This window comes from Phaseolus vulgaris, chromosome 10, assembly GCF_000499845.2.
Source record: "Phaseolus vulgaris cultivar G19833 chromosome 10, P. vulgaris v2.0, whole genome shotgun sequence".
Classification (NCBI taxonomy): Eukaryota; Viridiplantae; Streptophyta; class Magnoliopsida; order Fabales; family Fabaceae; genus Phaseolus; species Phaseolus vulgaris.
Genome location: NC_023750.2, coordinates 2,299,516 through 2,324,438, shown reverse-complemented (window position 1 = coordinate 2,324,438; position 24,923 = coordinate 2,299,516). Strand labels below are relative to the sequence as shown.

General features: G+C 30.4%; 2 protein-coding genes across 2 annotated transcripts; one reads left to right on the top strand and one right to left on the bottom strand.

Annotated features, from left to right (window-relative positions):
• Positions 1 to 3,936: 3,936 nt before the first annotated feature.
• Positions 3,937 to 7,228, top strand: LOC137818589 (putative cyclin-D7-1). Its single transcript, XM_068622108.1, has 6 exons — positions 3,937 to 4,319; positions 4,643 to 4,729; positions 4,832 to 4,930; positions 5,749 to 5,947; positions 6,743 to 6,876; positions 6,978 to 7,228. The coding sequence occupies exons 1-6, from the start codon at positions 4,068 to 4,070 to the stop codon at positions 7,083 to 7,085; spliced, it is 879 nt and encodes a 292-aa protein (XP_068478209.1). The 5' UTR covers positions 3,937 to 4,067; the 3' UTR covers positions 7,086 to 7,228.
• A 361-nt stretch (positions 7,229 to 7,589) lies between these two features.
• On the bottom strand, positions 7,590 to 18,634 carry LOC137818588 (delta-1-pyrroline-5-carboxylate synthase-like). The gene is made up of 20 exons (XM_068622107.1): positions 18,375 to 18,634; positions 14,408 to 14,479; positions 14,209 to 14,312; positions 13,832 to 13,934; positions 13,532 to 13,693; positions 13,028 to 13,305; positions 12,240 to 12,390; positions 11,682 to 11,846; positions 11,431 to 11,508; positions 11,024 to 11,113; positions 10,691 to 10,777; positions 10,472 to 10,558; positions 10,302 to 10,398; positions 10,125 to 10,228; positions 9,924 to 9,999; positions 9,145 to 9,295; positions 8,979 to 9,047; positions 8,326 to 8,392; positions 8,170 to 8,240; positions 7,590 to 8,002 (listed from the first exon to the last, which is right to left on the bottom strand). Exons 1-20 carry the CDS (start codon positions 18,534 to 18,536, stop codon positions 7,921 to 7,923), a joined length of 2,256 nt encoding a protein of 751 aa, XP_068478208.1. The 5' UTR covers positions 18,537 to 18,634; the 3' UTR covers positions 7,590 to 7,920.
• Between the last annotated feature and the right edge of the window lie 6,289 nt (positions 18,635 to 24,923).

Genomic DNA, 24,923 nt, shown 5'->3' with positions numbered 1-24,923 from the left:
GTCTTGGACTGTTGAAATCCTACAGATTTAATCACATGAGAAAATGTTGAAAACCATGTTCGAGATGCTTGTTTGAGACCATAAAGGGATTTGTTGAGTCGACATACAATGTTCTCCCCCTGTCGATGATGTCCGGGTGGCAAGTCCATGTAAATAATTTCATGCAATGTGCCATGTAAGAAGGCATTTTGCACATCTAGCTGGTGAGTAAACCAATTTCTGGCTGCTGCAATGGTGAGGAGACACCTCAAAGTTGTTAATTTTGCTGTTGGTGAAAAAGTTTCAGAATAGTCGACACCTTCAATCTGAGTGTACCCCTTTGCGACAAGGCGCACCTTATATCTGTCGACGCTACCATCTGAGTTGTACTTTATTTTATAAACCCATTTGCATCCGATGGGTTTCTGTCCAGCGGGTAACGATGTCAAGGTCCACGTTTGATTTAGCTGCAAGGCGGAAAGCTCTTCGTCCATTGCTTTTTGCCAATTTGGATCAAGGATAGCTTGAGCATAAGTGTGAGGTTCTTTGGTGGCTGTGATGTTAGCAAGATATGCACTATGTGTAGAAGAAAATCGTGAATTAGAAAGAAAATGATGCATAGGATACCTGGTTCCATTCTGTCGGTCTTGGGCAGTGGTCGAATGATTGGCTTGGGATCCCGTTACGTAGTCTTGAAGCCAGGAAGGTTGGGTTGATGTGCGACTGGATCGTCGAACAGGAAGGTCGGTTGGAGAAGGTTTGGTAATGGGTGCTAAACTTCTTGGCATGGGAGAAGAAGGTTGGTCTACTGGAGGTTCAGGTGTATTATGACGAGTAGGAGAAGAAGGTTGGTTTGATGGAGGTTCAGGTGCATTGTGACGAGTAGGAGAAGAGGGTTGGTTTGATGGAGGTTCAGGTGTATTGTGACGAGTAGGAGAAAAAGGTTGGTTTGATGGAGGTTCAGGTGCATTGTGATGAGTAAGAGAAGAAGGTTGATCAAGTGAATGTTGGACAGGAGTGGGTAAGTCAATGTCAATAGTGGGCAAAATACCTTGTAATGGAGGTGAGGATTGTGTCTGTGACTGTTGGCAGAATGGGAAAACACTTTCATGGAAGATGACATCCCGACTTGTAAAAAAAGTGCCTGCATCTATATCAAATAATTTGTATGCTTTTTGACTGTGAGGATAACCAATGAAGATGCATTGTCGGGCACGCGGATCAAATTTTTGCTTAGGTGAAACAACAGTTGCGTAACAAAGGCAACCAAAAGTTTTTAGGTGAGAGAGTGAAGGTGGTTGATTATATAGTAGCTCAAAAGGTGATTTATTTTTTAGTAAAGGTGATGGCAAGCGATTAATGATATATGTGGCGGTTAAAACGCATTCTCCCCAAAATTCTAATGGTAAATTGGACTGAAATAGGAGGGCTCGTGCTGTATTTAAAACATGTCTATGTTTGCGTTCTACTACCCCATTTTGTTGAGGAGTGTAAACGCAAGTGCGTTGACATTCAATACCTTTTTTGAGAAAAAAATCATACATTGAAATAAATTCCAGTCCGTTGTCAACGCGGATGGTTTTAATAGATGCCTGAAATTGATTTTGTGCAAATGTAATGAATGACTCTAAGAGATGTTGGGTTTCAGATTTGTGATTCATAAGAAATAGCCAAGTACATCTAGTATAGTCATCGACTATAGTGAGAAAAAAAGTTTTCCAAAATGAGTTGGGGTTTTATGAGGACCCCAAATGTCACAATGCAATAGATTAAATGGAGAATGAGATTTTATTGTGCTTAAAGGAAAGGGTAGCCTTGTCTGTTTAGCTTTGGGACAAATACTACAATGATTATGAATGGGAATGAGATTTTTACTGATAGGGATAGGTAGTAGGGAAGATACAAGTTGTAGACACGCTGGAGAAGGATGTCCAAGGCGCTTATGCCATAAATCAGGATCGGTCGATATTTGAGATGCGTGGGCTTGGTTTGGAAGAGGGGACATGTAGTATAAGCCTGCGTGTTGTTTACCCGAGCCAATCATCCTCCCCGTAACCAAGTCCTGTAAAACGCAACCATGTGGAGTAAAAACGACACAACAATTTAGTGAACTGGTTATCTTACTAATGGACATGAGATTTAAATTAAAAGAAGGAACACAAAGAACATCTTTGAGAGTTATTTTGTCATTGAATTTAATTGTGCCTGTAGATGAGATGGGCGCAGTTGAGCCTGTGGGCAGATTAACATTTGAAATAAATGATGATGAAGTGTGTGTGAAAAATTGTGAATCAGATGCAATGTGATGGGTTGCTCCGCTATCCAAAATCCATGGTTTCGTAAAAGCAGAATTAGAAGAGGAGTTATGGGCAAGCAGACCTGCAGAGCTAACAAACGTGTCACTTTTACCGTTATTGTTGAGCGAGTAAATAGCCCTTGCCAATTGTTGAATTTGTTCGGCACTGAAGTGTTGTACGAGGTTTCTATCGGACTCGTTACTGATGCCTTCTTTGCCAGACATGATTTTTTATTTAGGGGATAAAAATGGAGAGGCTGTCAGGGCACCAAGATCGGTGCTCTGATACCATATAAGAAAATGATAAAAAATGGTAAGAAGAAAAGATGTTTCTTATTCTCTTATGTGTATATTACATCAGTCATGTATAGGAAATATATAGGGAGTTTCTCTCTCCCAAATTACAATCTAATTAGGTAGGATACTAATCATGAGATTCTATAATTATTAAATTAATTGCATATAATTGGGTACAATATCGTCAAATATTGCATACAATAATTGCATATAATTTTATAATTATTATTTCCTTAATATGATTAGTATTTTAAGTAGTTTCTAAATTAATATCTAATTAACTCTCTAATTTTAGGATTTAAGGTAGTTGGTAACCAAAATTTAAAAAACTAATTAGATACCAATTTAGAAACGTTACAAATAATTTTTTTAATATATAAAAATAATATCTAATTTAATCAATATTTTTTAGTCTCTAATAATTTTTATTTAGTGATTTTGTTGTAGAATATATATATATATATATATATATATAATTATTTGATATAATTATTCATTTAGGCCTGGTAAAAAGTTAAATTTTTTATATTTAAAAATAGTTTATTCTAGTGATTACTCATACTTTGTTAATCTCTTTTCATTTTTATATAGTATTATTTCTAATCTCTTTTTAGTCTAGACTCAAAAAACTATAGAAGAGATTAAAAATATTATATGTATGAATTAAAATAAATTATTTTTAAGAATGAGGAGTGAAAGATAAAGTTTGTTTGTTTTTTTATAGTGATTAAATTAAATCTAATCCACAAAACAAAAATGAAGTTTTTCATGAAGAACATGCAACTTAAACAAAGACAAAAGGAGGACATTATTATTCACGAAATCACACTACACTTTGGCAGTAATTGATCATTCACTGTATACAGTATGCAGAGAGAGAGAGAAATGAACATTTATGCTGACATGCACATGCATAAGGACAACATCATCCTCGTGCAATCAATCACGCACACTATTAGGGTTTGGATCACAAATTGACAAGAAACTCACTCTTGCATTTACCCCTTTTCATAAGGGAAGTCTTCTTCTTTTTATTTCCCTCTTTAACTTCTCCTTGCCCTTTTCTACCATCCCTAACCACCCCATCATCATCATCATCATCATCTTCTTCAATCTTCATATAAATAACAAGCTATTGTAGTTTAACTTCTCTCCCACCACCATTCATGGTAATATTATCTATCACACAACTTCACTTTCACTCACCAAGTACCAAGTTCTACCCATTTAGAGGACCTTCATCTTACACTCCAATCATAATCACAACAACCCTTCTTGTGTTTACTCTACTTTTTCATTACAAAACAACATGTGACATGTGTTTATATATATAGCATGTTTGGTTTCACTTCCTTTTTGTCAAAATCATTTAGATTTACCACTCTAAAGGCAAAGCAACATAGGTGCTTTCAATTTTTCATTGTGTCAGTGTGATTTAGAGATCTGTGCTGACCAAAAGGGGTCACACACTGTCAGTGTTCTTAGCTTTCAAGTCATGGTTTATGAATGCATGGATAATTTGCTGTGTGATGAGGTGTGGCTTTCGAATAATTCTGAAAATACCTTTGAAGAAGTTGGTGACTTTGTTGTTTCACTCAAGAGTTATGAAAACAAAGAGTTTGAAGAGGCTTTTACACTGTATCTAGAGAAGGAGGCTTCTTCTTTGCCTGAACACAACTATGCAAAGTACTTACACTCCAACAATTTGTTTCTTCCTAGGTGCAGAGTTATTCAATGGCTTGTCAAGGTCAGTATTTTTCCTTTTGGAGTGCTTTTGTGAAGATGTTTTATGTTGGTGCCATGAACTTCTCCATAAAAAGAAGAGAAAAAATAAGAAGAAAAATTGAAGAAAAACTTACCTTTCTTCTTATTCTTCTATCTCAGAAGTGTGTTTATGGAGAAATTAATGTCACTTTATTTTTGTTGTTATTTGTGTAGGTATAGGAAATGGAAATGATTTCTGAGACTATTAAACCCTGTACTTTTTCTCTTTCCATTTATGTTGAAGACAGTGTGAAAGTACATCACTACTCATCAATTGTATTTGCCTTTTCCTTCATCTGTGTGCAGTGTGGAAGTCACTTTAATCTTTCTTTTGGAACAGTTTTCTTGGCTGTTAATTATCTTGATCGCTTTGTGTCCATTTGTCAAAGCAATGTAAGGATTTCTGGCTATTATAATGTATAATCACTTTGCAACATTTGTTAGATTTTGGATATTTTCTGAGTAGAGTTAATGAACAGTAATTACTTGTAGCAGGATTGGAAATACTGGATGCTTGAATTGCTTTCTATTGCTTGCTTATCAGTTGCCATAAAGTTCAATGAGAAGTCACCACTTTCCTTGCATGAAATTCAGGTAATTAGTTCTCATTTTTTTTTTTGACACAGAAGTAATAAAATTAAATAGGCCCATTTTAAGGTTCTCAAAACCCTTATACAAAATAAAAAAGTTCAAAAAGTATTTTTCCAAATACATATTAGAACCAAAATAAAATCTTCTTTTGTCTATTCCACTCTACCAACTAAAGAAAAATCAAAAAATCAATAATCAACTTTTAAAGTGACCTATGGGACTCGGACACTTCTCTTTAAATGGTGTGTCCATGTCAGAAACACGTATAGCACACCGACACTAGTAGAACACGTCTAGTAGAACACGTATCAGTGAAATGTCAAATTAAAAAAATCTTAGTTGGATTTTTGACAATTTTAGCACGGTTCTAACACAATTTTAAAAATGATAAATATATTAATTTTCTAAAATCTCAAACTTATTGTATAAATTTTTATTATGATCATAAAAATAAGGAATAAATCATTTTGAACCAGTTATGAAAAACACCTTTTCTCAAAAAAAAAATCTGAAACATATTTATACACATAAATCTTTATTCTCAATTTGTATAATTTATAATTATATAATATATAGATTTATGTTCCCATGTCTCACATTTTAGAAATTATACATATATTTGTGTATGTGTAGTACTGTATTACATAGATAATGACATTAAGGAATTAGTTTTCATTTTCATTACTTCAATATTTTGTCATTTCTTATAAAATGTAATGTTTGAGATGATGATTTATAAATAAAAACATTTCATAGATAATAAGCAGTAATATTATATGAATAGTGATAAAGAGAAAGAGTGTTGTGGGTTTGTGTTGAAGGTGGAGGGCTTGAATTACTCATTCCAATCAAGTGTAATTTTGAAAATGGAGCTGATCCTGTTGAAGGCATTGGGGTGGCACCTTAACTCTGTCACAACTTATTCTTTTGTGGAAATGCTGGATATTCATTTCTTCCAATCTCATCTTTATCAGAAGCTCATTTCACCAGCCACTCAACTCCTTCTCCAAGCTACTTTAGGTATGTGTGAAAACCATTATATTTTTAGTTTCATCATTTGTTAATAATTATAAAAGAAACACTTTATTTTTTATTTTTAAGGTTTATTTTTTTTTAAAATAGTAAAAATAAGATGAAGTTATTTTTAATGCTTTTTATAAACATTTGAAAATAAAAATAATTCATTTTTATCAGGATTAGTATTTTTAATAGCAGTTTGGAAAGTGTTAGATGTTCCTGCTTCTTGTAAGGGTTCAATAATCCTTTAAGTGGTTCATATGTATATAATTTTTATTGTTGATAAAAAAAATATTTAAATTAAAATTAAAAAATACATTCTAAATAGACAAGTTCTTAATTAGTTTTAATTTTTTCTTCACATTAATTTTGTACACTTATGTATACTTTTTAAGAGGAGTGTCATGAATGGATAATAGAAAAGAAAAAAAAAATTAAAAGGTGTGGTTTTATAATATAGGCTATAAAAGCAATTAATATGAAAATATCTTGTAACTGTAACTTCATCAGATAAGATGGTGCAATGTTGATCATTAATAAGATTACAATGTTAGAATTCATGTAAAAAATTTAGGACTGAAAATAAACAGAACCAATTACAACATAATTTAAAACTTGATTTGATAATTGACCAATTTGATTATTTAGTTTATGCTTTTTTTAAGGTTAACAATGAACAAATCAACCCAACTATAGTTGAAAAATTAATTAAAAAATTGATTCATTTAGACATTGTTATTCACAACAAAGGGATGATGAACATCTACAAACTTGTAATTAAAAGTGGATATGTTGCAGATCAGAAAATGGTGGAATTCAGGCCAAGCACTGTTGCCATATCTGCACTGTGGTGCAGTCTAGACCAGTTATATCCACCAACAGCAGATAGTTACATTGCTTATATTCTCAGACTCTTGAGCCAAACTCAGAAGGTAAAATAATCTAACAGGGATTCATAGTTATGCTTTAATTTGTACTTTTTTTTTATAGATTTACACTTTCAGATTTCATGTTGGTGTTTATCTTTTTGCAGGATGATATCATCAAGTGTCATGAGTTGATGCAAAGACAAGCTCCAGTGTGCTGTGAAAATCACCACCATTGCCCTTTAAGCCCAACAACAGTACTGTTCAACACATGAACTTGCATTTAACATGGCTAAATCACTGTCTTCTTCTTTTATTTCTCATTTCCAAACACATCATTGTTCGATTTTATGAAATGTTTCAATGCTCATATATATATACTACCAGTGTAGTAAATTAATCATGGCATTTATCACTTTTAAGCCATTTTAAATGAATAAATTTATTATGTAAACCATTTCTCATGAATGTGTTTCAAAGTTTATACTATCCATGCACAATTTCTTCTTTTTTTTCTCTTTACCATAACATGTTTCTAAGTTTATGCTTGTGATATTTCCAAAAGTATATGTTTTTTTAATCAATAATATAAAATGGAACAAACATGGTAGAGATAACATCTAAAAAATAAGAAATTTTTTTAAAAAGTTCATACAATTGAAAAAATATTTAGTTTCACTAACAACCAACACAAACCTAATAAATAAATGAATAAAAAGAACAGATATAGAATAATCAAATCACATCTAGCATAATGAACAGTAAACTAACAACAATCCTGCATAAAACAAGTTAAAGTTTCTATAATAAAAACTTCTCCATAATTATTCAAGCTCACTAGTATACAGAGAATAATAACATTGGTGTAATGCAAACTCAGAAATATGATATGAAAGAGCAATACAATTGAATACAAACATTCATATTATTTCCTCCCTATGAACTTGCTCCAGGTAAGAAAAATGCCCTGGAAAGAGTCAAGTGATAGTTACCATTATACATGGCCAACATCTCAACAGCTTCTGCATATCATAACAGCACAGAAAAGAGATGTTGCTTGGTTGAGGGAGCATATTAGCTTCAAAAGTGAACTAAGTTCTAAATACAAAGTTATGCTTTTAGTGGCAATTCTTTGTAAGTGTAATGGACCCCTTTATCTCCATTAACCACATGCCCACTCCCTCTCAATACCCTGCATTATATCCATCAAATATTCAAATGGGGAAAAAGTTGGATAATGTAATGTATCTATAAGCCTAGATTGCTACTTTGATTCACAAGTTAAAAAGTACTAGGTTTCTTGAACATACTTTTTCACATCATTGAAACTATAAAAGAAAAGAGCTCAGATTTTCATACCATCTGTTTGTCAACAAACCCTCTACTCCCACAGGACCTCGTGCATGAATTCGACTTGTGCTAATTCCAACCTGTTCAATAATTAGTGGAACCAGACCAAATGAGAAAATAAAGTCATTGTTACTGATAGCAATGAGTTTTGTAGAAGATCATTACCTCTGCACCAAGCCCAAATCGTGCTCCATCACAAAATCGTGTACTTGCATTGTGGAAAACAGCAGCACTGTTTGTACATAAGGCAAAGTTGCATATGTTCCACAATAAGTATCAGGAAGAAACAAGAGTTATTCATAGTCAAGTTGTAAGAGTTGTTCGTTAAGGAAACATTTGGTGGCATCATGTAGGAAGAAAGTGAGATGAAAGAAATTTTTGTACACAAAAGTAGAAGGTTGCATAATAATGATTCTATGAAATTTACAGATTCCACAGACTTTCAGATTTATGGATTGATTTGAGGGGAATGGTAAAGTAATGTTTATGAAATGGAATACTTTGTTGAAGATAAACTAATGCTAAATCATACTTGATAACTCAAATCTTGTGAGCTAGAAGAGTGTAAATATCAATTGAAAAGAGACATTATTAAGACTTTAAGCTAGAGTTTAAGATGAGATTTAGTAATGTGGTAGTAACAAACAATGATAACAGTAAAAGTTGTGGTGACTGTGACTGAGAAACCTAGCCTTTTCGTTCTAAGTGGGGTCAACAAGTAAGAGTGTCACCAAACGAGAAAAAATTGGGGCAAGAAAATTAGTCCTTAGTAGATAAAGTCAACAAACACAAGTAGGTAGTCAAATTTCTAGACATACCTGTCAACTTGACTTATGAAAGTCTCAGCAACTTCACAATCTTCTGTAACAATGCATTCAGTATGAGCACTGCAAAAACAACAATGAAAGTAAGAAAATATTTGAACACAATTGTTGTTAATGATAAGAGAATGGAATGAAAATTATTTGGAGGAACATAACATGCCTTCCATGTTGATTTATGTGGTCAATGGCAGCAAATACATCTTCTACAATTTCAACTGTGCAAGCAAGTGAACTATACTCATGATGAAAAGAGCTTGTTTCATCAATGTTTAGTAAGTCACTAGCTTGTGGTCCACCGTACAGTTTAACACCTGCAATCCATTTTGTCCTTTTTTATACAAGTCTTTTCTGATTGTGAAGAAAAATATGATGCATATTACTTACACCATTTATTAAGAAAAGAAATTTGAGAGGTTTAAGCATGACAACAAAAATAAATAGATCTGTTTTTGTACATATTAGATTGGTAAACTCCAAAACCATAGCTCATATTAAACAATCCCCTTCCATATTTTCATAAAAATGGTTTCAACTTCTTGTCTTGCTTTTCTTGTAAGATTTTTATTTCTCTTAACTTAAATAACCCATAATATGTATTTCACATGATTTTTCTTTGAAAAACTTGTTTCAAGATAAACATTTTCTCTGTTCTTTTGAACTCACTTCTAGAATTCCCAAGACTAATATCAATCTCTGCATTGTGATTATTTTTCTCTGCCCTTAACATGCACATTTCACTTCTGATTTATTAGTATATCATGATATGATCTAGTGATAACACACACACACACACACATATATATATATATATCATAAAACTAACATAACAAAATCTCTTCCCATCCCATGAAGGGAATTGTTAAAAATTCCAAACAGAATGGAATCTTCAAGTTGGACCAATGTTGTTTGTCATAAACCCATTTGCAATTAAAGTGATACCTTCACGTCGGAGTTCAAGGACAAGCTCATTAAGTCCACCATTTTTTGATAGATCCTTGTGTACAAGAAGAGTTTCCTAAGAATACCATAACAGTAATATTTTGATGAGCATAATCTATAAATTCAAATCACACCATACATACCAATTTAGTATATGAATATGTTTTACTAAGTGAATTGTACAGGATGTGTAAATGTTACCATTGCATTGCAGGCTGCAGGATAATCAGTCTTTGCATCTCTAACAATCTGTTTTGCCATACCAATATTAGCTGATTTGTCGACATATACATGACAAATTCCATCTGCATCACAAAAATAATAATTTCAACAAAATAGTTATTTAAGAAATAGGAAAATTATATGGAAGAACATTACCAGCATGTCCAAGAACAGGAATTTTTGTTGATTCCTTGATTTGAGAAACAAGTTTGTTACTGCCTCTTGGGACCACAAGATCTATCACATCATCAAGCTGAGGTAGAGTATGTTAGTGCCAAATAATTGAAGAGAAATAATTTTGAGGGATTTTATTAGAAGTATCCAACCTTAAGTAGGTATGGAATTTCATCTCTTGAATTCACAAGCCCAATAAGTTTGTCACCTACAGTATTTGGAATCACCGAAGTAATGACCTACAATAAACACAGATATGAAAGATAGAATCATGCATAATTAAAATGATGACAAAGAAACAACCATCAATTCTGATGCAGATTAATCTTATAAAACAATTGTCTCAACCAAAATGAATACATAGTATAAACCTTGTGCAAGATTGCATTTGATCTTCTGGCTTCCTTTCCACCTTTAAGCAGTAAACCATTCCCACTTTGAATTGCCAATGCAGCTATCTGTTAATCCATTTATCCATACCACTAAAAGATCAACATCCAAAACTAAACTTCCAAACAACATACATAAAAGTACAGTCAAAAGATTGAACAAACCAAAATTACTTGTCATAGTTGATGTTATAGTGAAACAACACTCAACTCATATTAAATGGATAATTGGTAATCATGCTCAAATCTTTGTCCTTCAACATAATTTGTTGAGGATGGAAGGAAGATAAGAAGGAATAACAATCTTAAAATAACCTGAACAAGGGCATCAGGTCGAGACTCGAATATAACCAGAAGGACTCCCAAAGGACAAGAAATTTTCTCCAGGACTAGTTTATCTGCTATCTGAACAAAGGGACCAACAATTCTCATTGTCAGAACAGAACATAAAGTTTAATAACACATAGTTCATTTTTCACTCAAAGCAATGGTTATAATGTGTTCTTAAATCAAGACTAGTGAACATATATTACATAATCCATTCTAGAATTTGTTACTTTACCAAATACTAGAAACATGTAAAAAGAGTTGAATATTTCAACGTGGTGTCACAAATACCAAACATTACTTATAGGCTACTCATTTGCAATACACTATAACTCATTGATGACTGCAAAAAAAAAATAAAAAATTAGGAGGGTAAAAGAAAAATAATGTTTGACCTCTGTTTTTTTTAAAGTTTGACCAATTGGTTCTTCCATAGCTGCCAAAATGCGCACAGACTTTGCAAGCTTAGAGATCTGTAAAGTACAAAGATAGAGGTCAGATTAAAACATGTTTAGAAAAAAAAAACAAAACTTCATAAGAGTTGCTTTGGAACATGAGAAATCAGTGTTTGACAATAACAACAAAGAAAATCATGCATGTTATCCTTCACTATTCAACAACAGTACGGAATCAATTAAACTCTTGCCTTCTCAGGCTTCAGGGTTAAACGTGATATCAAGGAATTTTCATATCCAGCAATCACAGCTTCAGCAACATCAGCTTCATTCTCAAGACTTATTAGACTTGCATTTTTCTCCAATGCATCAGCAATTGCCAATAATATTTTACTTCTTTCTTCATATTTGAGGATCTGACACAAAAAACATCAATATAATTCTGACAGCTACCCTGATTCAATGTATTGTGTTGAGAAGTAATAACTGTAGTAGTACTGAAATTAGAAGTAATATATAGCAGAAATAGTAGTACAAATCACTATGTAAAACATTTAATATGGTGGAAGTAATGTAATCATATAAGAGTAATCAATTTTATTATTTATTATTTATAATAAGCCTTAAATTGGTCCTTCAAAGAATCTAGCAACAATTTATATCACCACTTTAGAGCTTACAAGGATGATATATCAACACCTTTAATATTTGATGGAAACTGGAATAAAAATCTTTAGAAAAAAATGTTGAAATGCGATTTTTGGAAGACCAATTTAGAAATTACTCACTCAACATGCAACTGTGATTACCTGAAGTCGTCTAGAACTCTCACGTGCTGAAACTGCCATTTCACGTGCACTCACTTCCTTTATATTGCTCCATAAATGAGCATCTTTATGAAAGACAGTACCTATTCTTTCCCCTTGAAGAACACGTATGATGTTGTTTGTAGCATAGCCACTTCAAGAGAGGTTAAAGTATAATAAAAGTTAGTCAAATGCAAAATCCTAATGCAGTATACTTGCAGTTATGCTTTACCTCCAAATTATTAGTCACAAATCACAACACAAATTAGAATCCTTTTCATTCTCTCTTGATCTATTTTCAAAATAATAGATACTTCAAGTAAATAACAAAGTTAAATGTATAAGGAAGTTTAATTTTTTCTTCTTTTTTTCCACGAGGCACCATAAATAGCATGACAGAAACAAGCATTTTATTTATTTTAAACTGATGAATTGCATTAGATATTCTCTGTACTCTAACATAATGGAATATATATCTACATTACCTTATCTGTTCATATGATATCCATATTTTAGATGTTATATCAAAAGGGGGAAAGGCACGTACCAATTGATGCTCTTTCACAACAAAGAAAAAAGAAGAATCCTTTGCAAACCACTTCACAAAAGAATCTAATTCAAACCATTCTTTTTGGATGTTGACTTCATGGTTTAAAAATTTAGCATAAGTGGGTGCCTCCCAATGAAGCAGTTTATGTAAAGGTACAAAAAAGTGAAACTAAAAATAGTTATCTTTGGTGAAAGCATCTTGCTATATGGCTAAAAAAGCACAACACAAAAATGTAAGGTACCTAGTTATAATGACAGGGATACCAGCATGAGCAGCACAAACAGCAGCATTAACTTTAGCAGTCATACCCCCTCTGCCCAATCTTGACTTGTCTCCAAAAGTAATTTCTCCTTGATGTTTCTCCTTTACATATGTATGGATCAATTTTGAGTTTGGGTCACTTGGAGGACCACTGTAAAGGCCCTCAACATCACTCAATAAAACAAGGAGATCAGCCTGAAGTTCTAAGGCTAATAGTCCAGCCAAACTGTCATTGTCCCAGAAAATACCAGAAGAATCCTGCACAAAGTGCTTGCAATTTAAGATAATAAGATCAGATTTTTCAAATTCATCCATCATATAGCCAAACCCACCTAGTGGCACATGGCTTCTTTTGCTTTTGTTAGTCAAATTAACATATTGGCGCAACAAACTAAGATAGTCATCATCAAAAGCAAAAACTAAACAATTTCAGAATAAAAAGTAGAGATAACTCAAATGACACAGTGGAAGAAAAACAGCCTACCTCATATGGTGCTTTCCTAGTACTAACAGCATCATTTTCATTAAAAATGGGGATAACCCTTAAATCTAACAACGAGTTCACTGTGTCTGAAAGTTGTTTTCTGAAGCCAGCATCCCTAAAAAATCCATCATTCACAAGAAGTTGGGAAGAAGTCACATCAAGCTGCACCAAGAAAAAATCTCATATCAGCATCAACATGGAGAAAACAACAAAATCATTTGCAAATTAGTAACTAAAGAAAAGAAAACACTTATATTGGATTGGAATAATAATGAATAATCAACTCAGTTTTGTGGCAACCTGGCTGAACATGGTATCATAGAGAGCCATGAGACTACTTTGCCCAACAGCTGCACATGCTTTTCCATCAAGCTCACCTTGTGGTTTTTGAAGATCAGAAAAACTGTATCACAAGCACAAAATTTCTTTCAGGTTAATCATTCTCACCTTCAATTAATGGAAAATAAACAAGTTTTCATTAACAGCTTCAATCTTATCCGGTTTCAATCTTAATCACACAAATGGGTCTAAAACTTCTAGTGATAAACATGCTATAGCAGGGTATAAAACACTAATGTACTTTGATCATGAAGACAAATATCATTCTTTTCAAATTGGTGTAATCAAAGTGTGAAATCCATTATATACAATGATCATAAAAGATAAATGATAGGAACCTGCTATTTGCCAATTTGCGATATCTAAGTCTTTGCCTGCCAAGGCCAACAGCACCTGAAGTTACCAGTATGACTTCAAATCCTTGAGAGCTAAGTTCTTTAAGCTGCCACAATTTCATTGGAAACACAAATTTAAGTCACATATACACAAAATACATTACAATTAAGATATGAAATCCTAAATTTTTCTTTTCTATACCTGCTCACAAAGTGCTCCAATTCTACCTAGTGCTAATCTTCCATCACTTCTAGTAACAACAGCTGTTCCAACCTTCAATAAAAATGATGCAGCAAACAAATGTGTTAATAACAGAATTACAAATGGAAAGAAACTTGAGAAAAATAACATATACTTAATGCAGTCACTCCTTTAATTCAACTAAAGTGTCTTTTAAAAATAAAAATGTGATAAAATTCTATGTTCCAAAGTAGATAATACTTTAATGCACTCTTCTAATGATTTTTCAATTAAATTTTTAATTTTAACATAATACAAAAAGAAAAAATATAGAACAGATATAGTTTTAGTGATATAGGTATTAGCATTCTTGCATTTTCTAGATAAAAAAGGACCTACCTTTTTCTTTAATATTTTTATTATTTTTCTATTTTGTTATTTACCATTTTAAATTTTATATCATGTTGATTTATAATAATCTATTTGAAAATAAAGATTATTTATTAAATTTTACCTATTCAAAATATTTAATATATTGTTTAAGGGATTGACAACTTGAAATTTAAAGCATAGTACTATCTTTTCCTGATACAATATATATATATATATATATATATATATATATATATTTATATTCTCAAGGTTTTAGATTTAAATACACTCTTCTAAACTTAATAGAAGCAAACTAAATATTGGTACGCGTCAAAACCACTTTTAAAACATTGATATAATCTTTTTTTTAACATAGTTAATATAGTTTTTTTCTTAATAAATTATGACTAACTATAATTACAAATATACTTGTATAATAGAATGAACCTAACAACAAATATTTGTATTCTTATTTAAGAAAAAAGATTTTAATTTATCTCTCAATCATAATATACATTAATTAGTGTTTTAATATATCAATGATTTAGTTATTTCAAAACATATGATTGCAAAAAATATTAATTTTTTATTTATGATATTGTTATAAATTATTCATCATAATATATATATATATATATATATATATATATATATATTAGTTAGTGTTTCAATATATTAACGATGTAGTTAATATTTCAAAATATATGATTGCAAAAAATATAATTTTTTATTTTATTTATGATATTGTTATAATACTTTTTGTGGTTCCGTCTCTGTTCAGAACACACTTCACACCATTCATGAGAGTTAGATATTGGTGATGCAGCACTGAGTCAAGAGAACGAGTTAGGTGACTCAGTGAGTGAGTTCAACGAGTGGGAGAAAAAGAGTAGATAAATAGGTGTCAGAGTTGAGATGCAGAGGGTCTGCCACGTGTAAAACTAAGCTTTGTGGGCCCTACAAATCACGATATTATTGTTGTTTAATCTCACACCACTAAACAATTAGGGGTCACTATCAATTCATGGGTTTGCAAAACAATTAAAAAATAAAAAAAAACACCTGAAAAATAGCACTAATTAATATATAAAAAAACCAAAAATATATTTGGTACAAAAGAAACCTTTCTAAAATATTAGTAAAAAAAATAATGTAAATTTAATAATTCTTCTATTTGAGTTGAATTGAGGAAGCCTAAACCGAAAAAATCTAAATTAAAGTCATGCTTAAAAAAGAATATGAAGTGAAAAAAAAAAAAAAAAATATATATATATATATATAAGTTACATTGAAAAAAAAATATGAATTTCAAATTTTTGCTTTTTTTGATATAGAAATTAAATATTAGATCTTAATTAATGAATTTATTTATAATCGTCTAAAATTTTAAATTTTTTGTACCTTTTCACAAAAAAACAATTAATTTTTTACTTTTAATTTCAAAGCTTCAATTTAAAATTATTTATCTCTTTTTAAAATTAAGCAATTTATTTTGATAAAACTGCTCCTTAAATACCACTTATTTACTTCAATTCTAACACTATTAAACTATTTTGTTACTTTTAATATAATCTTTAAACAAAAAGTTAAAACTTGATCAAAACCCTAAAAGTATCACTGTTTAAAAAATATTTTAATTTATAAATATAAAATATATTATAAATAATGTAAACACACATATTTTCATACCATCTTAAAACAATAATTTTACTGCTTAATTTGTGTTCACTAGATTAGCTTAATAACATTCATCTAAAAAATAATTTTTCAACTTTGAATAGAGTTTTCAACAACCAATTATCTTATATTTTCCATTTTTCTTAAACATGAGCTAACTATGTTCAAAATTAAAAATATTTTTGAAACTAATTTTAATTTTTTTTGTTTGTCTAAAGAATGTGAGGTTGAAGAACCTCTAAACTTAATAGTTTTGGGTAAGGTTGCTAATAGTGTCATGAAAAGATTGAGAAAATCCATCACCAACCTAACACAATAATTTTATGAAATGATTTATAATAATGTCTACCAAAGCTTATTTTAGATAACTTTAAAATATTTTTAGATCATAGAGAAGATATGAATCTCATTTTTTAAAAATATACATTTTGGAAACAAACACTTCTTCCTATTCATCTTTTTATTTTTGAATTATTTGATAATTATCAGATTGAGACTTTCAAAATGTTAAATTTAGAACTCATCATTCATTTTCTTTTATTAGATTAGAAACAAGTAAGCATGTGAATAATTTTTTTTTTATCTTAGTTTTTTTTTTTGCATTAAAAAGAAAAAAGAAATTGGAAAGATAAAAGAAGAGGACTCAAAGTATACCATGTTACTTTTCTATTCTTTATTTATGTGTTTGGAAAGGTTGTGCTTTATTTAATTTAATTGTAAATAAAAATTATATTATCTTTTCTTTGATATTTGATGGGGATAAAATTTATATTTAGCAGGAGATAGAATTTACCTCCACACAAAATTTATTATACATTTTCTTCTGTTTTTATTAGACTATCAAATAAGTTCAAATTATTTTAACAATTTAAAAAAAAATGTAAACAAAAACAAACATATATGTATATATTATTATCCTATTCCTAATTTAAAATAATATCGGATATTAGTTATAGTATTATTTGTAAATAGCAAAATAGGTTTTTTTAAAAAAATACTTATTTGCTTTTTATTTTATTTTAACTCAAATCAAAACAAAATATTAAAACAATAGAGTCCTCAGTCAGAGAATTTAATTGAAATTAAAAGGAATCAAGTTCTTCATTAAAACTTTAACTTTATTATTGAACAAAGTAATAATAACACACCTTATTCTTCAATGATGCCATTTTTTAAATTTTTTACAAATAATCATATCACTCCATACACATAACAAATGACCTTTCTAAAAACTGTCATGTTCATAAGAAAAATCATAAATAATTATGAAAATTCACTCGAAAATCAAGTAAAAACAAAATCACCACACCCATTAACTTTATGCCACAGATAAAGTCATAGCATTTTGATTGTTGAAAAAAAAATTGATGTTTGAAAAAAGAAACATAAAATTATAAAAAGGGTTTCGTTTCCCTCAGTTTTTTTTCCTCTGTTTATCTTGGTTCATCCATGTTTTAGCCTTGATGCAGAGAAGAAAAAAAACCCAGAAATCTAAATTCTGGGATCCTTTATTTGTGTTATTTTTTACGTATTATTTTCACTTTTAATCACAAAGTCACCATTTTCAGCTTTTTCCAATATTAAAAAATTTGCACACAAAACAGAGCAATTTATAGAAAACAAGAAGCAGAGTGAAAACATTGTCACAAGGAAAAAACCCTTTGATGTTTTCCTCTGGTTTTTATATAATTTATTATTCTTGGTACACTCTGTTTGAAGAATGAGATCAATGAATGCATGAAAGAAACAGAGATACCTAAAATAAGAACACGATATACACGATATATGATAAAGAAAAATAAGAAATATTAATAATTTTTTTCATAACAACATCTGAAAAGAGAAAATCTTTGAGAAATTCTTATACTGGGAAATAGTTTATGTTTTTGAAATCATAATATATGAAGAAAAACAGAGTGAAAATGGAAAAAAAGAGTACCTTTACAATGAGACGCTTGACCTTGGAGAGAAAAACTCTGGAAGGATCGATGTTGCCGGAGAAGTGAGTTTGGAAGAGCGAGTTGAGGTGAGTTAACGCGGTTCCATTGACGTGGGGTATTTCAGAGGGTTTGGTTTTGTGGCCATTTTGCAGAAGTTCCATTGTTATTCTGAGAGTGAAATGAGAAACAGAGATCAAAGAAGAAGAAGAAAACAGAGATGTGAAGTTCTCTGTTCAAATGATAAGGGCTTTTAAAGGCATGCACAGGGTTTTCGTGATTTTTTTTTATTTTATTTTACTTTTTGTTTATATTTTGAAATATTTTTCTAAATTTAGTAACCACCAAAATTTCCTACTAATACGGCATCTTCATTGACTTGGGAGTTTTTTTCCCAATTGGAGTTGAGTGTATCACAAGAAGTTTATCTTTTATGATATCATTTTAATTTTTATTAGATGTTTATAACTATAAATTATTTGGGATATTATTTTTTTTAGGGTTAACTTGGAGATATTTCTTTATTTATTTTGAGTTAAAAAGAATTACCAATGTATGAAATAATAATGAAGATTTTGCATTGTAAAATTAATTAACTATTATAATTATCAATAAAGCTATCAAGGAGATGATAGTGACTCTACATAAATATTTTTTTGATGTGAAGACGTTGTAACCCTTTATGAAGAAAAGAATGATGTAAATATAATAAGTAAATGACAATACTTCAAAAGGAAAAAAAAATGCTTGATGGAAGATAACTAGAAAAATAGGCAAAGTGACAAATGCGAAAATTGGTGAAAAGGAATTAGGGATTTTACTTTGTGTTGTTTTATTATTCAATATCAAATAATTAATATTATTTTTTTAAAATAAAATATTAGTTTTATAAAATTTAAATAGAGTTTATAGATTACTTTGATTTTTTTATTAATTTATCATTCATTTTCTCTTAGTTGTCTCTAAAAAATATTATTTATAATTATTTTGATAAAGGGTTTACGATAATTGAAAAATAACTTCGTGAGAATAATGCAAACAATATTAATATTTTTTATTTTTATATTGATTTATCTTGAGTTATATTTAGTCTTTTTAAAGTAAATGTTCTTGTTAATAAGATTGTTTATACTTAATTAGACTGTCATTTTTAGTTCATTCAAATATAAAAAAAAAAGTCAATTTCTTAATTCCTTCATCATCTCCTTAAACAAAGACAATTTCACTCAGTGAGTAAGTACATTTTTACCATACAACAAAAGTTATTTAAATGTTACGAAAAAAAATTTAGTAAATGATTTTTTTTATCTAAATACTCACAAATTTTAGATTTTTTTTCATGCATCATAACTTATTCACATAGAATCACAAATGTGACATTAGTCTTTTCTATGTGGAATGACTTCTATACATAGACCTTTAATTAAGGATCGTTGTAGCTTATGTGTTTACTCTTGTGTCCTTCTCTCAGTGTTTTCCAAAACACGGTGACCTTTACTGATAAGAGTCTAGTTATGATTTAGCTTGATTTAGGACAAGAACTTAATTTGCTTTATATTTTCATGAATTTTGGATTACTTATTTCCTTCTTTTCCTTCCAATGTTTGCACCTCACCTTATTGTGCTTAATAAGTTAAAATACAAAATTACTCTTTGCACGTATTTTACACATGAAATAAAACAAAAAAAAATTTATAATTTCTAAAATTTACTATGAAAATAATATTATACTCTACAAGTACTTATTTATTTAATATTTGTTTAAAATCTTCCTATCCATGCACTCATAATTTACATTAGCACCATTTTCTGTAGCACTCAATGTTGTTAGGCACAAGACATCTTTCTCTCTACAATGAATCCCTTTGTAGCACTGACAATACCAAATTGATTATGAAACTCAGAAAGTTGGTCAAATGTGTTAGTATCATCTTTGCAATGCAGGAGTTAAATTGCATCTTCTAAAAATCACGTGTATTTTCATCTACTTTACATGTCCTTCTCGTTTGATTTTGTATTGTTTGTTGTGTATCTTGTACTTTTATTCTTATCTAACACTTCATTTGACTTCGTTTAATGTGTTCCACTTGTCTTTATCTAGTTCTTCACTTGTGAAGTCTAGTGGTATTTCTTCTAATTTTGTCTTACTTTTTTCATAGTAAAATCATATATCCTATTTCACACTAACTAGCTTGATTAGAAAAGTCATAACAAGGTATTATTTGTTATCGTCAAAGTTATGGGTTGTCTATGACAAGACTCTTATAATTAGATTGTTTCCAATTCATTGAAAGTCCATCCATGTCTTAAAAATCTCATTTTTATTATGACAAAATATCATTTTGGTACAAAGGACAAAAAAATTGCTACTCATCATCTCTCTAGTTGTTGTTTATGAATTTTCTATTTCTCTTTGATATTCAAATTCCTTGGACTTAGTAGTGTGCTTAATTCTCAATGGTGAAGAAAGACCATTGATTGTCCATAAAGCATGAATGAGGCCTAAAAGCAATTTCATGCATATGAATTCTATGCAACCAGCAATAGGACTCAATGGCTGCAAAGTGCGGAGTTGAGACTATAGTGAACTATTCCATCTTAATGCAAAAATAAGCTATAACAGTGGTTTATTGTTTTAGATAACCCCACGCGAGGAATCAACTTGGTTTTGCTAGAAGGAACAAAGAGTTTGAATAAACATAGCATTCGTAAATAATAGTTATTTACAAATACATGCAATCGACCTCTATTTAAGCATCACTTCATGTTGAAAGATATATTTATTGTGATAAACATCAATTCCCTGTGGATACAACAACCCTTAGTTGTACTACAATTGACTCGGTCTGCTTGTCGAGTAAAAAGAATTGGAATTTAAACAATCCCACGACCGTGTGCCATCTTCCTTTGAGTTTAGCTATTCAAATGAGTTTTTATTGATTTTTTTATTCTTGGAATCTTATAAGTGAGTGTAGTGCATTTCCTTTGAGTTTATATATTCAAATGAGCTTTTATTGATTTTTTATTCTTTTTATAAGTGAGTGTGGTGCATCAAGACTTGAGCCCTTTTAGTATCTTGCAACCCCTTCTTGAGCTCTCTACCCCTACTATCATTGAAATGCAAATGATTACTCATGGTAGACTTAAGAATAGTCAAATATTTTCCCAAAAGATTTTAAAGCCCAACAAGAGTGATAAAAGGTTTTCACAAATATGTTTTCTATTTATATTTTCAAAAAACAAAGAAAACAAAACTAATATTTTTGGGTGGTAGTCACCTAAAGGTTCTAAAGAGAGATTAGCCCCAAGTAGACTCCTATGAAAGAAAGGCAAGTTAGTAGGACTGCTTAAGTACTAAGTTTTTCTTAGAAATAGTGTTCCTTAGATAGTCTTCACAAAAGACCATTCGAGTAATTTCTAGAACAATTTTCAAAAACTACTAATTGTGTGTGGGTGAAGATGCAAATGAACCTATTAAACCGAAGAAAGGTTTAAAATATACTAACAAGAAATAGAACTCTCCTAATACCATAAAGACCTATAAATCAATAACAATAAAAGAAGGAAAGAATTGAAATAGTAAAGCAAAATAAATGTAGCTGAAAGTAAAGTAGACCTTACTAATAAAAGTGCAAGAGCCAATTGACACACTTCTAATATAAAACGAATTTAATGAACAACTCTTCAATAATTTCCTAAGAGGTATTTTTCCAAACACTTTAGAAGGCTAGAAAATGAAATGCAAGAAAACATAGACTTCAAAAGTTCCGTGGTATAAACCAACTCAAATTTGTCACTTTTTCTTGAATCTCTTTGTATGTCTCTTGGTGTGCTTTGCATCCAAACTGCTCAGGTCCTCTTTGGCCTGTCTTTATCCCTTGATAACACTCTAATAGTCACAAAAAATCCCCAAAAACAGCAGCTGAAAAGTTGGTTCAACTTCTTCCAATTATGTATCACACCTTTCTCCAATAATTCCAAGAAAGAGAACTAAAAAAAAGCTAATTTGAAAAGGCTATACTCTAAATACATATTTATATTTTGATATGACTGAAATGAAGTCCAACACAACAAAAGGAACCTAACAAAGACACTAGAGTAGATTAAAAAAAAATAACTAGATCAACATTTGGCAGAGAACTGATCTATAATTATGTAAAATGTTCTAGATATAATTTTTCTCTGAAATTTTAACCAGATACAGTTAACTTATCAAGAATCATGCTAAAAAAAATTCAACTCAAACCGATCACAGAATTATTTTTAAAAATTCAAAAACCGAGAGAAAACTGTTGTTGCTCAAACTCTGTTTTCAGCACTTAACATCCTTTTGATATTTATCATTATTTTCCTGTTTAGAATTAGGATATTCCTTTTTAACCCAAAATCAAGAACATATAAAAGAACCCAGATATAAAATTTAAAGCAATTTAAGCATGTATTCAGTTTCCAGTAATGTTTTTAATCAGAGCAAATTTACAAAAATCTGACAGCGAGAAAGAACCTTAAAGAATCCAAAGAAAATGAAAAAAACAATAAGACACAATATATTTTTATGATATTGAGACTTACTAATGATCTAATAGTAAGTATAAAACACAAACTTAAAAAGGAAAAAAAGCACCAAAATCTTATACACTGTTTTTTATTAAAAGATATTTTCTCAAACAACTTGTGTGTATTCATTGAAACATCTAGTGAAACACATTGGAGACTCCACTAATCATAGAATTTTGAGGCAATTAAGAAAATAAAAAGATAAAACAAAACTCATATTATAACTTGAAAACAAAACAAAACCAACAAATTAAAATGGATGAAAAACCCAAAACAGCAAAGAAACAAAATGGACAACACCTAGAACAAAAGAACTCTAAATGGGTTGATGATTATTCAATCCAATTGAAGAACTAACATGATTTGAACTGATTAACATAACAACAACAAGATTAAATGGTGGAAATGGAAACAAATAGAAGAAACAAGCCAAACATGGTTCAACCCACACAAAACACAAAGAAAAAACCAAAGAACTTATCTCTTTTTAATGCAACCGAATCTCTAATTACCAACGGATCGAGTTCTCCTTGGCTCCTTCCAAAGTTCTTCGGTTTGATGTGGATTTGTTGGAAGGAGAAGACATGGCAGCATAAAATATGATCGAAATGGGTAAGAAATAGAATGTGTTTCAGAGTGTTGTAGGAGAATGGTGTTAAGACGGAGGTTAGACCAACCTTCAAGCTATTTCGAAGAGTGAGAGCAAGAGAAAAGAGAGACTTGAGAGAAATTCTAAAACCAAATAGGAAGAAATTCATTACAATATTCAAGTCTAAGAAATTTACAAGAGAAGCTCTCTATTTATAGATCCTTGGGTTTCTTAAGATGACTATTGAAGCCCTAAAAAACTCTCCATTCATGGAGTGACATGTGGCAGCTTCAAATCTTCTCCATTGGTGGATTGCAATGTGGCAATCCATGTCTTGAAGACACTCTATAATAACATGAAGAGAAGTGGCATAAAGGAGAGGAAAATACATGGAAGAGGCGCGCCATGTGCATGCATCTGCTAGAAGTTGAATGGTTTACATTTGGAAAATGTAAGGAAGGAAGTGGTGTGTTCATGGATGCTTGTGTGGTGCCATGTTGGAGGCCATGTAGGTGTCCCCTCTTGGTCTTCTAAGGCATAAAGTTCCTAGATTAAAATGACCCATAATATAGGGTCTGAAATCCTATACAGAAATTAAAGACTGAATTTAAAATCCTATATACTTTGTACAATTTTTACAAGGTTACAAAAGGAGAAATCTCTAGAAAATTAGCTTCTAATAAAAACTTCCTCTCTAATGAGCTTGATTGTCTTGGTGCCTAGGATGATCCTCCATCATTTATCCTTATAACTTTCAGAAAGTTTCTTTATGACTTTCTTTGGCTTTTCTTCTTTTTCTTTAAAACCTATCCCTCTTTATTATGTGGAGCTTTAATGTTACCTAGGAGAATGTTTAGAGATTTTTCACGTGCATTGGCTATGCAATTATTTTCCTTAGGGTAAAGTTTTCTTTTTCTGAACCTTTTACTGTATTATGTGTGTTTGTGTGTGTCTGTGTGTCTGTGTGTGTATTAAAATATACTAATATATTTCATAATCTAAAAAACTCAAGAGAAACATTTATAGAAAAAGTCTAACAAAAGATAAATTTATGTAAATTATAATGTTTGAATTTCAAATTTTTTCATCCTCATTGAAAAATGCAACTTCTAATTATGGTTCATCAAGAGATAAGTTAACAATCTCAAGAATTTCGTTGTCATCCAATGAAAAATCATCTACTGCAATATTCTACAATTTAGTTTCCTCTTCTTTGTATTTTGAGGATTTTCTTGAGAGAAGACAAAGATTACTATAGACAAATACTAGATCCTCTAACCTTTTAGGTGTCATTTGATTTCTTTTCAGAGAATGGATAAAAAGAAGTAGGTACTCCAACTCCTTTCACAACAAGAAGAAGAATATGGTTTCCAAGTACCTTAAGAGCTATCTTCTGAAGTATTGG

Coding starts and splice junctions, on each gene's coding strand:
- LOC137818589 (XM_068622108.1), top strand. CDS start 4,068: ATGGTTTATGAATGCATGGATAATTTGCTGTGTGATGAGGTGTGGCTT. Junction 4,730..4,831: donor TGTCCATTTGTCAAAGCAAT/GTAAGGATTTCT, acceptor TACTTGTAGCAG/GATTGGAAATACTGGATGCT. Junction 6,877..6,977: donor TCTTGAGCCAAACTCAGAAG/GTAAAATAATCT, acceptor ATCTTTTTGCAG/GATGATATCATCAAGTGTCA.
- LOC137818588 (XM_068622107.1), bottom strand. CDS start 18,536: ATGGAACTTCTGCAAAATGGCCACAAAACCAAACCCTCTGAAATACCC. Junction 14,480..18,374: donor TCAAGCGTCTCATTGTAAAG/GTACTCTTTTTT, acceptor TTTTTATTGAAG/GTTGGAACAGCTGTTGTTAC. Junction 11,114..11,430: donor AAACTTTAAAAAAAACAGAG/GTCAAACATTAT, acceptor CCCTTTGTTCAG/ATAGCAGATAAACTAGTCCT.